A 12,593-nucleotide genomic window follows, 5' to 3' on the forward strand; every position below is an offset into this window, starting at 1 on the left:
CCCCACTGTCTTTTACATATATTGCATTCAGAATGTACAGCAGTTAGACAAGTTACAATAATTATAAGTATTTAACACCTGGTTTGCTGTTTCTCTTTATGTATCAGCGATGTAGTTGCAGAGCAAATAGGAATATGAATTGCTATTGTTTTTTTGGGGGACATGGGCTTACAATAACAATTAAAATGAACAAGCCTATTTCACTTTATCTCAATCCTCTAAATTTGCAAATTAAAAATAATTTTACAAACATTTGTAAATCTACATTGCAAAAACTCAAAATCTTAACAAGAATATTTGTCTTATTTCTAGTTAAAATGTCTCATTTTTAGTAGAAAGAAGAAGAAATATCATCACATTTAAAACAAGACTCGTCACTGAAAAAAAACTACAATTTTCACCTGTTTCAAGTAGATTTTCACTTAAAATAAGTAGAAAAATCTGCCAGTGGAACAAGATTTTTTCCAGATTTTTTCCAGTTTTGCCACTGGCAGATTTTTCTACTTATTTCAAGTGAAAATTTACTTGAAACAGGTGAAAATTGTCAAATAACAAGTTATTTTCTGGTAATTACTCTTGTTTTAAATGTAATTATATTTTTGATTAGACATTTTAATTATAAATAAGACAAATATTTCTGGTAAGATTTTGAGTTTTTGCAGTGTAGCTATTAACAGTTTATGCGGTAGGAGCGACTGTCTCCAATCTGGTTTTTAACCCCAAGGTCCTCACGACAGAACGCAGTGCAGTGTGACAGCAGGCTGTCGGCATCGTCCTCCCCAAAGCTGATGTAGGTGGCCGGTGTGACCGGTGCCGGCTGCGCCGGGGCGCACCGGAGCTGCCGCCGGGCAGGACTCGGGTCGCACAGCCAGCACCGGTCTCGCTGTTCCGCCGGCTGTTTTCCAGTCTCACGGTCCTCCTCCGCTCCGCTCACTTTTGGGTTGCAAAAAGCCCAAACCATGCCGCAGAAATAGACAAAAAACGTGCCCATGACCATAACCATGAGCGCGTAGGACTCTATCATTGCTTTAGTGACCGGAGACGTCATCTTCTCGACGTGCGCACTCACTGGTAAGTTTCTTCAAGTGGGGCTGTCATTTAAGCCTGATTTATGGTTTCGCGTTAAATCGACGCAGAGTTTACGCCGTAGGTGTAACGCGGAACCATAAATCAGCCTTTACTGTCAATTCATCCAGGGGGTTGGACCTATCCTGCAGCTCAGTAGCTGAGCATAGACAACTCAAACCAAGTTATTGCTTTCAAAAGGGACTGTGCATTAGGGCTGGGCGGTATGGACTAAAAAAATGATCACGATAATTTCTGGCATTTATCCCGATAACGATAAAAATGACGATAAGAAAAATACCAATTCAACTCCATCTTTTTAACTTTAAATCTATCACCACATTCAGTCTTTGGAGCCAAATACTGCTCTAAAAGATACTAAATAATACTAAACTACACCAATTAAATTTAATTGATAAAAACCAATTAAATGATTACACCTGTACTGCAAAACTGGAATGACTCAGATCCGCCATGTTTGTTACACATAGGCCTACACGTATCAACGGGAATTTATCCTTCTTTCTTTCTTTCTTTCTTTCTTTCTTTCTTTCTCTTTCTTTCTTTCTTTCTTTCTTTCTGGCTCATTTCCTTCCATCCTTCTGCGTCGATTTAACAAAAACGTCATCAATGGGAATTTATCGTTTTTACCGCGAGATGACAAATTCTTACCATGGGGGATTTTTTTGACGGTTTATCGTGAACGGTAAAATATCACCCATTCCTACTGTGAATTCACTTTTAATACTTCAGTGATGAATAGCACTACAGTTGCAAACAGGGACGTGTACAGGTTTACAGACACCTTTGTCCTTCATTGTGTTTGAGGTTCTATTTGATGCTACTTTTTAAGCATGACGCCACAGCACCATATAATGTAGGCAGACTTACCACACTTACCTGTAAAAGGTTTTGACAAATCTGAATGAATGTCACTTTTTTGTGGTTTTACAACAAGAGCCTATTGCAGGAGGTCTGGTCATATGTGTCTTTCTCCGCATCTTTTTGAAAATTGTTGTTATTTTTCTTACATTTTGAACACTGTACTTCTTTAAAGATTTCTGCTGATTAGAAGCAGAAAGAGGATTCAGACAGAAGAGTAAAGGTGGAGGTACTCCAGTGCTTGTAAACCAGGGCACGTCGGAGCGTCTGCACTCCAAATATTAAGTTGTTGGCCATCTACTGAGAGAGTTTTCATGTGTTAACACCCTGAGTATAACTACATCAGATCAGTTATTGCAAGAATATAATCACAAAAACCCAAGTGATTCATTCTCACAAAAAACTATTTGTTTCTACTTTTTCTCCATCAATCCTCCGCAACTGAAATCACTACAATATAATTTCCCTTGCGTGACTATTAAAAAGTTATTCATAGTCCAAATAAGTTAAATTCAGTTTTTACCAGATTACCTAAGTTTATCACTCTATTATTGCACCTTAGACATAAACATTTAATCAAATGTGTTTTTTATAAAATGTCTTTCTCCAAAAGATAAATATTAAACCAGGATTCAACGTGATGGAGGACATATACATGCCTTTACTACAATGCTATAAAATGTTGCTACAACTACTGCCTTCTAAGTACATTTTAAGAAGCTATATAAAAGTAACACCAAAAAAATATATATTTAGGTATTTAAAGTTGAAGTAATATTACTAAATATCTTTGTTGTTGTGCCCAGAGTTCCTTACATTTGATTAGCTTAATCCATATTAATTACAGCATGTTTGTGTTTCATTTTAATATCTATAACTGTATCATAATACAACATTTGTTTTCAGAATACAGATTACCGCCAAGATAATAGATGGATAAGTGCACTAGAAAGCTGCAATATGCTTACATTTCTGAAAGGTGCAAGATCATCAAAGTTGATTCTAAATATATAAGGAAATGTGTATAATAATACTATACCCCTGTGAACAATGATTGATTTACGCTTTTGTGACAAGGGGATTTCTCTTCTTTTAAACTTAGGGAATGTGTTATTCTCATCTTTATCATTTTGAAATAGCATATCAGACAAATGTAAGGTAGCTTTGCAGCTAATTATCAAAAGCTAAATGTGGAGCTCCCAGACTGAAACCACATCCTTTGTCTGCTCTGCAAAAACACTTTCCTGTCACTTCCATCTTTACATGATACGGATAATTGCCACATAACTGACAGAAGAGAGGTTATCTTGCTAAACAGAGTCCCACACTAAATTTGAAACTGGGATTTTTGCAATAACGTGTGTAGCACATATTGCCACATTTGAAGATATCTCAGCTTTTAAAGGCACTTAACAAATTACTGTTGAACTAGAAGCCAGGGGGAGGATACAACACGTATCCTCACGTCAAACTGCTGGAATTCACCGCTGAAACACTGCAGAACTGGAAAAAAATGTGAATCAACAAACCTCAACAGAGATACCAGCAGAAGCATACGATGAAAAAGCTGGGGAGATGGAAATGTGCAAAATATCAAAGCTTGTGATGAGAATAAATTATGTGGCCACCTAACGTTACCTTTGCGTAATACAGCCTTTTTTAAAGGCTTTATTACTTCAGGGAGCTTTTGTGTTTAAACATGGCCTTGAGCTTTTTCTCCCTTTTTCTTGTAGGTTTTTGAGGTCATTGTTGTATTCCTTACTCTAAAGTCTATATTTTAAACCACCTGAAATGTTCTTATAGATTACATCAGTGGGAAAACAAGCCAAGAGAAACATCGAAGCCTAATTCAGCTTGAACTGTTGAAGACAACCATTGTAACAGCCAAAACTGGTCAAAACAAGAGCACAAGGTGCAAACCGGGGCAACCATGCTTTTGCTTTTTTTTTTGCGACCAGCAGCATCAGCCGCTGTGGCATTGTGGGTAGTTGAGTTCTTCCGCGCATCCACTCCGTAACCGAAGCCGTTAAAAAAAACTACACCTCCCACCCGCGCAAAACGCGAAAGTCCCGGATGTTAACCGTGCCGGAAGAGAAGAGGGTCCTTTCCCAGCCATCTTGTGGCTTCATCTAGCGAAGTGTTCGCACCAAGCCTCGTAGAATCGGAGGAAAATCCTGCTGAAGGGGCGCCATCATGCCCGGACAAATGCAAGAAGGGTTTGGCTGTGCCATAACCAATCGGTTCGACCAGTTATTTGACGACGAGTCGGACCCGTTCGAGCTGCTGAAGCAGGCCGAGGTGAAGAAGAAGAAGGAGGCTGCCGCCGCTGCTGGCGCCGCCAAGACCGCCGCGCAGGCGGCCAAGCACGTCCGCAAAGAGTCCCAGAAGGACAGAAAGACCCCGCTGGCCGACAAGAAGGAGGAGACCCAGGCGCCAGTCCCGCTCAAAAAAGATGGTAAGCATTTAAACTCCTCCAGCAGCGGTAGCTGAGCCAGAGCTAAGAGGCTAAGCTGCCGTCCTGGCGGCGGGTGAGGCGCCGCGACATGAGGTCCTCGTGGCCGCCGGCGGGCGCCTGTCCCCGGGGCACCCTGCTACCAGAGTCCCGGGGATCTAACCCGGGCCTTGCAGCACATGGGACAAAAAAAAATCACTAGTTTGCTGCCTTCACCCCGAAATCGACACCAAATTGTCGTTTAAATCGGCGGAAGTGTGGCAGCAGAGCCCCAGACACGTGCCCGGGCCGGTGTCCCGCGGGAAACATGTTTGTGTGTTTGGATGATTTTCTTTTTGTTCCCAGACTTTAGGAGCAGCAGCAGCTCGGGGGTTCAACCTCGTGGCCTTCGTAGTACGGGGCGTGTTAATGAGCAATAATCTGCACACTGCTGGTTCCCACAGCACAATGCGGAGCATGCAGGACCCAGTCCCCATTTCATGTGGGGTGGATTCACTACCAGACATGCGGGCCCACGCTGGTCCACAGCACACATTAGGCTTTATCACTGGTTGTTAAAAACACAGTACAGCACCTTTTATTCAAATAATTGGCTCAGATAAATATTGACATGGATGCATTTAGTTTGATCATCACGCCAGGCAGCCATGTGGGTTTATATCGGCTTGAGAAAAGATGAGACAGGTGCACTGACTGTGGTGCAACCAGCTGCTGCTCTGTAGTGGAGAAAGTCTATTTTGGTATCTGGTGACTTAGTCAATGGGTGGGACTTGTGTGATACCGGGTCAGTGGCAGCCAGCCATGTGCCCAGTAGAGTGAAATAATATTGGTGTGATGATCTGTGATCTAAGAGGTCACCACACTTAACTTCAGAATTTACCATCTTATATGGGTTATTAATAATGGTACATGTAACCAGATGTGTGTAATGAGTAATAATGATAGAAAAACCATGAATATGTTCCACTCACCTGACAGTAACTTGTACTGAATCAGTGGACCAGTGGCCTTTTGTCTTTGCATGTTAATTTGAATTACCTGCTCCATTTAAACAGAACAATCCCTTTTTTTTTTTTCTTTTTTTTTCTGGGGCTCTGCTATGACTCTTGTTGTGTCAGTGTTACCGGTTATCCAACTCTGTTGTGGTCAATCCTAGGTCCCGGCATGAGGAGAATGGGCCGGAAGCCAGAGGGTGAAGGCTTCAGAGCTCCAGGCAGCCAGGGGGAGGGGCGTCCCCCAGCAGACAGACGACCTGTGGACAGGCGGCCACCTCGTCGTTTCGAGAGACCCGTCGGTGAGGGTGGCGAGAAGCCCGAGGGCGGAGAATTCTCAGTGGAGAAGTAAGTTTTATCGGCATCTGTGCGGCATCTGTGCATTTAAATCTAAAAGCAATTATGAGTATGATGAGGACGAAGTCGCATTTTCTACCTCCTAGATGTGGAAAATGTCAACACAAATTTAGTCCAGTCGCAAGGATTTACCCAACTACTATTTTTATGGAGTCTGTAGCTTCAAGTGGAGCTTGAATTTGAACAAGGGAAGTCCTCCCACACTCCCGGTCTGGAGAGAAGCCAGAGAGCAAACGAGTTATGACCAGACAGAGGAGTTCACACCAGAAGTGTATCAGATTGAATATAATTTGTCAATGAAAAATAAACTTTTGCAGTGAATAAAGGGGAGTGGGGAAGCAGTGTGCCAACCTGTTATCGCTCAGTTGCCTCAGAGCTGAGATCATTAGCATGCTGTCATCCTCTTAACAGCTAAAATGAACTGAAGCATTTCTGCAGGTGACGATCACAACTGCCAGTGAATGACAGCTCTTCATCTGGCTGTTATCTGGATAACCAAATTCAAAACCAAATGTCCATCAAGTGAACAAATATTTGAGTCAATTAATTTTTATATACATATACATATATATAAATTATAATTCATTAGTTATATGTAACTCAACAGACACAATTACCAACTAATGGGTAAATGTAATTAAGGATTTAGCAGCTTAAGAGCCAAAAATGTATGTCATCAATGTTTAAAGAGTAAAACCAAATTAAAAGGAGAGTAAATACTCTGCTCGGATGGTCCTGGATGTTCCTCTGCAACAACTGGATTTAAATTAAGTGTTGGCTAGTATATTTACCATTTCAGCTCACGTCATTAGTGCATCTATTGTTAATATCTTGTTTCTGATGCTGCCAAGCAGCCATAATTAAGATTATTCAGGATAGGCCTTGTAAAAGCCAAAACCACGCATATGCACATTTTGTTTACTTTGTGTATAAAAATATAAGTGAAATACATAAATCTTGCACCTTCCTAATGATCTTTTTACCCATCTCTTCAGGCCCATCGGTGATAGGCCAATGAGGGGCCGTGGTGGTAGCAGGGGGGCCCGCGGAGGCAGAGGGCGTGGCATGGGACGCAGCGATGGCTTTGATTCTCGAGGAAAACGTGAATTTGACCGGCACAGTGGCAGCGACAGATCGTAAGTACTTTTTCAACTCTCAAATCACATGAAAGCCTCTGTTTTGATGTACGCCAGGTTTTCTCCAGACCTTTTTGTGTGTGTGAGTGCAATGTTTATGTGATTGTATGAGCTAAAGCAAATGTTGTTTCAGTAGTCTGAAAGGTGAAGAAAAGCGAGGTGGAAGTGGATCTCACAACTGGGGCACTGTCAAGGATGATATAAAGTGAGTTGTTTCATGTGCAACATGCCCTAATTTGCATATTTTACCATGGATCAGAACTTTGCACCATGTTTGCATAAGAACATAAATCGATGCGTTCATAAGACCGTCTCTAAATATACAGGTTAAATGCCTGGTATACAGAAAATTAACGTTGATGGTGGTTTTTTTTTTGTTGCCAGTGAGCTCGACCAATCTAACGCCACTGAGGAGAACCCTGAAGGAGAGGAGCATCCGCCTGCTGATTCTGAGAACAAGTAAGTTCTCATTTGGTTTACATGCTTTTGACCTAATGAGATTTTATTATTCTGTACTGACATTTTACTAATATTTAATTTAACTTGGAATACTAATGTTGTTTGAACAAATTCCGGGCCTTTGTGGCCAAGAAGACGCATGCTGGTTTTGGATTTATATTAAACGGTAATTACATCAAAATTTTCTGACGTGTTGAAGGGAGAATGAAGTTGAGGAAGTGAAGGAAGAAGGCCCCAAGGAGATGACTCTGGATGAATGGAAAGCCGTGCAGGACAAGGAACGGGCCAAGGTGGAGTTCAACATCCGTAAGGCCAACGAAGGAGCTGATTGGAACAAAGGATTCGTGCTTCACAAGTCCAAGACGACTGTAAGTTAAAACTAAAGTTCTACTCTTAAGTTAATACCTTTTAAAATTATTGAGATAGGCGCACATCTTTTAGTGTTTCTGTATGTCAGAAAAGAACAAGCTCAACTTCCTATTAAAACACTGTAGCATGTGTCCAAAAGGCAGGTGATGTTTGAATATATTAAAGCTTAGTCAGAGTGAATTTTAATTCCCCAAAAGTAAGTAATGTCCCTTGTGATTCATTTTTTACTTGTGAAACTCACTTATGTGCAGCAGTTGGTGTGTGAATCCAGTCTGATGCACTGTGTAGTACAACATTTGTCCTCAGCTTGTAACAGTGTTCAGTATCTTACTAATGCCAGCTGGTTTTTGGTTTGTTTTTTTAACTCAGATCACTGGATTTTATAAATGACAGGTCGGCTTTATAAAAGCTTGTTGCCATGGCAAAAGCTCTCCAGGAGCAGCATTCATATGCTCTGTACACACAGCTACCTTACTGTTGATACTCCAAGCAGCTGGAGTCTACACACACTTTAAATAGAGTATTGATCCATGTACGTGATGGATGCTCCACTCACATCTTTGTAAGCCCACTCACTGTCTCCACCCATCCTTGGTCTCGGGGCAAAGAAAAACCCATCAACTTTGGTTTTGTTATGTTCCTAGCACCAGCTGCTGATTTATATATTTGCAGGAAGGCATTGGTTTGCAGTCCAGACTGAATCGGTAGTCTAAACATTCAAATGTAAATAAAGCACATTTGTTTGAAGTCAAGGGCAGTTTTTGGAGTTAAATTCAAGTCGAGTCACGTGTACCTACTAGACTCAACATTTTTCACACTTTAGACTTTATTTATATAGCATCAAACCACAACAAATGTCATTTGGATTAATTTTTATGTTAATGTTATGGTAAGCATTTGAGTTTTGTGCATCAAAAATAATTAATATAACTTTATCATGTAGATCGGAGAGATGTTCTGCATCATTGCTTTTATCCAGTCTATGTTGGATTTTGCACAACACTTCACTTTTTAATGTTCAAACTATCTGCTGTTTTGTCCATAGCCTGTTAAGAGTCAAGATCTGATTGAGCCGGAGATTGAGGAACCCAAGGTAATGTCGCAACACACCTGAACTCGACTATTCATTGTTATAAAAATAAATACCGTTTGGACATGCATAGAAGTTTGTAACTAAACTTGGATTCTCTTATTTTCGTAAAGCAACTAGATGATGAACACCACTTCCGGAAACCAGCAAATGATATCACATCCCAGCTGGAGATAAACTTCGGAGATTTGGGCCGTCCAGGGCGTGGACGCGGTGGTCCGCGTGGCGGCCGGGGAGGCCGTGGCGGCCGAGGTGGAGCTGGAGCTGGTGGAGGTGGAGGTGGAGGTGAAACCACTAGGCCTGTCCGTGCTCCAAGGAGCGACAAGGTACGTTATTTAAAAAGACAAAAATGCTCAGGAATTTTTACCAGTATATATGTTGAGTTTTGGCATTATAAATATTACTACTACCGTACTGTGTCGTCGTCGTCGTCCCCCCAAAGCAACTTTCCAAAAATCCCTCCCTCATCCCAATTCATTACTTTCTCCACCAGCCACCTGGATCCGTGCCCAACGTGGACGACCCGGAGGCCTTCCCAGCCCTGGCCTAAGCCCCGGCTGCTAACCCTCAGGTCTACAGGAGCCTCCTGAGCACCTCCACTACGAGGCTTGCATGTTCCTGGATCCTTCAGCAAAGAGAAATGATGGAGAAGACTGTCATAAATATGACACTCTGTGAGGACTGAGTTTTAACCAACAAAAACAAAACAAAGATGGTAAAAAAACAACAAAATTAAAAAAAAAAAACAACAAAAAAACAAACAAAAAGGACTTCTTGCTACTCTGGAGCGACTTATTGGTAGAGGTTTTGTACTCGGAAACTAAGTAGCAGGGATGTTTTCATACAGTATTTTTTTCAGAGTTTATGCATTGTCCATTGATAAAGTTTTGTAATTGCTGCTTGAAAATACGCATTTTGAAATGTAAGCATAACAGTATCTTTTTAGCATGGTGTGTGCCAATGCTTGCTCGTTTTAAAATAGGCACTGAGGAGCTCCCACCCGAGCCAGTACGGTCTGCCACACCAGGTATTTCTGAAGTTGCAGCTTCACTCATTGAGCTTTGGTTTTTTTTTGTTTAGTTTTTCCCTCCTCCTTCAGCACTGGGTTATTGTTTTATATTTTATACAGAAGGTCTATTCTTGTATGATCTTCCGCCTGTAGATCTTAACTATTTTCATAAATTCTTTCAGAGACTGTATTTCACATGGTGCAAATGGGACACGCTTTGATCAGGAGATGCCGCCTACATTTCAATGTTTAGAGGAAACGGCACCCAAATCCCAACCTAGGGTTCTTTTCTATAGAAATGTTCTAAAGGGGCACCATTTAGTTGTTTTGGAGGAAAACATACGTGCTCCTTTTGAAATTTCATCCCAAGACTTGTCAAATGGACTGATTTGACGTGGAAAGCTAGTGTCCATATTTTCTGATTCTTATTAGAGGTGAATTTTGCAATTGTTTCTTCCTCCTTCCCAATTTCATCTGACAGTTATCCATGTGCAGGTCAATAAATGCCATTTCCTTTTTTTTTTATTATTATTTTTTTACTTTGGCGATGAGGAGAGGAAGTGTTCTTACACAGCTGAGATGTGGCTGAAGACTTCTGGAAGCCCTCAGACCCTCTTCGATTGTTTACACACTCCACTCAAGCATCCTCCCACAGGTATAGACTCAGCCCAGCTTCAGTTTGTTTCAGCAGTCTGTTCTTCGCTGGTATTTTCCTTCACTGTTGGCTTGCTCCGTAGCTTCCACAGTGGTATCACTGCATAATCGCTCTGAAAGAAATACAGTTGTCCATTGTATGGAACAGCTGAAGTGCTTTACAAATGTGTGAAATCTAGCCCTGCTATTAGACCTCTGTCGGTAAATAAAGGTGGTCGACAAACTTTTCGCACTGTCAAATTTTTTTTCCTTCCCCTGATGTCTGTATATTAGTCCAGTATATGTCCAAACATCATCTCTGGTAAATCTATTGCGCAGGTGATACTCACATGAGGCTGTTTTTATATACAAGATTTTTTTCTTTTCTGTTTTTGGGTGGGGGGGGGGACTAGAAATAAGATGCATCTTGCTGATAGTTTGACTCCTGTTACACATCAGATGTGCTTCAAACGAGGCATGAACTGAGTTACATGATGTACAGGCTGTGGAGGGTACGAAATGGTTCGATGGTGGTCTAAACTCCTTGAAGGCGATGAACCCATGTGCATGAAAAGTGACACTGAGGAACTGAGAAGTTCAGAGATTTTTAGCCTTTTTGAAAATGTTTTTGGTTCTCCAATAAAGTGTAAATGGAAGAATCATTAGTGCAGCAAGTGGATCTCCTTTTTATGGCGGTACTGGCTCCCAAAAAGGCGATGGTCTGTACTCCACTTAAAGATGAACATAGAGCTTTCTCCTCCCGTCCCTCCAGTGCTCAACTAGAAACGGCCACCACGACCTCTTCCAGATTCTGGAGATTGAAAAAGACGAGGGTTCATGGATTCATCATCGATACATGTTCTGGTCTGTTATTTACAGCCACTGCATGGAGGTTCACTGGCCCAATAGCACCAAGTCTGTCCCATTTTCAATCAGATTTGTATTTTTGAATTAAGGGTTGAGTTAGACATGAATCTACCTGGACATTTGATGTATCCAGTAGTTATTTTTTTCACTGCTCAGCTATCAGGTTAACTAGGTTGTACGCCTCTGGCCTGCACAAGCTGTTGGCTTCAGAACTGCCATCCATTATTTTTGGTACTATACTGAGGTAGTTGTGTAAAAAAGATCAACAAAATAGCCACAAAGTCATGACAATGATAACGCCATGTTTAAAGCACTTTTCCATTTTCTACAAGTTGATGGTGAACAGTACCTTAAGCTCCTGTAATAAATCTGCACATTTAATGCATTTCACTCGATTGCATGAACAAGAAAGTATTTGAGTGCTCAATGAGAGTAGCAAAAAATTCCTGATGACATCCAGCATCTGAACGTACCACAGCAAGACAAACTATGGGACTTTGGGAACTGTTTTTTCCTGCATTGAATCCTCAAAAAATGTGGTCAGATCTTAACGTCACTGTATGCCCTTTTTTTCTTTTTGCATTTTTAATGAGAGCGCTCATTAAACATTCACGAACCCACTGTTTCTTTATTAAAACAAAAAACTAATTAGAGTAGGTTCTTTCCATGCCTTAAGTCCAGTATAATTGAAGGTGTGGTTTTTAGCTACTTTGATAAAAGATGCTTGCAGTTTGAGTTTATTGTTCATATTAGTGGACTGATGAAATGCTTCAGTAGGACGAGGCGGTCATGCAGCTACAAGGGCGTGGGGCACCTAGTTCCACAGCAGTAGAAGTTGAATGATGCTACTGGGGAAGTGTTCTGGACTGGTGAAGCGAAAGTTGAGACGTTTGGTTGCAAAAAGGACAAAATATCCCAACAATGAGGCAGTGGAGGAAGCATCGTGATCTGGGCTTCCTTCACTAACCTTGAGAAATCACTGAAAGGAAAACAAAAATTGAATTTCAAATTTCAAGTCACGTAGCAGTTCAGTGATGCATAAGGTCAAAGTCAAATGTATTTATATATTGACTGCAAAAAAAACTTTAAAAGTCAACAATAAAATCTTAAAATCAATCTGAAATCTGATGGGAAGCCAAGACTGAAGCTATATGATCACGCCTCCTGGCAGTAGTTAAAAGCTGGTGCGTTTTGAACCAATTGCAATGCGTTAGAGTAATGTAAACGTGGGATAATAAAAGCCTGAATTTTCTAGATCCTGTGCAGGGAGATAGGGCTTCAC

The 12,593-nt window shown here is 41.1% G+C and overlaps 1 protein-coding gene across 4 annotated transcripts; it reads left to right on the forward strand.

The window, feature by feature from the left end:
* Window positions 1-4,031: 4,031 nt before the first annotated feature.
* On the forward strand, window positions 4,032-10,688 carry serbp1a (SERPINE1 mRNA binding protein 1a). 4 transcript variants are annotated; one of them, XM_061737818.1, is made up of 9 exons: window positions 4,032-4,402; window positions 5,556-5,739; window positions 6,744-6,884; window positions 7,018-7,089; window positions 7,269-7,343; window positions 7,540-7,711; window positions 8,758-8,805; window positions 8,916-9,128; window positions 9,296-10,688. In XM_061737818.1, the coding sequence occupies exons 1-9, from the start codon at window positions 4,141-4,143 to the stop codon at window positions 9,350-9,352; spliced, it is 1,224 nt and encodes a 407-aa protein (XP_061593802.1). In that variant the 5' UTR covers window positions 4,032-4,140; the 3' UTR covers window positions 9,353-10,688. The 4 variants fall into 4 exon arrangements, with proteins under 4 accessions (XP_061593802.1, XP_061593804.1, XP_061593803.1 ...); XM_061737820.1 differs by having other exon boundaries at window positions 7,021-7,089; XM_061737819.1 differs by having other exon boundaries at window positions 4,033-4,402; window positions 7,543-7,711.
* Window positions 10,689-12,593: the final 1,905 nt, after the last annotated feature.

Source organism: Cololabis saira, chromosome 13 (assembly GCF_033807715.1).
Source record: "Cololabis saira isolate AMF1-May2022 chromosome 13, fColSai1.1, whole genome shotgun sequence".
Taxonomy (NCBI): domain Eukaryota; kingdom Metazoa; phylum Chordata; class Actinopteri; order Beloniformes; family Belonidae; genus Cololabis; species Cololabis saira.

Excerpts from the sequence above, each read along its gene's own strand:
- serbp1a (XM_061737818.1), top strand. The coding sequence starts at position 4,141 with ATGCCCGGACAAATGCAAGAAGGGTTTGGCTGTGCCATAACCAATCGG. Across the intron at positions 5,740-6,743 it reads GGAGAATTCTCAGTGGAGAA|GCCCATCGGTGATAGGCCAA; the intron begins GTAAGTTTTATC and ends CCATCTCTTCAG. Across the intron at positions 7,090-7,268 it reads ACTGTCAAGGATGATATAAA|TGAGCTCGACCAATCTAACG; the intron begins GTGAGTTGTTTC and ends TTTTGTTGCCAG.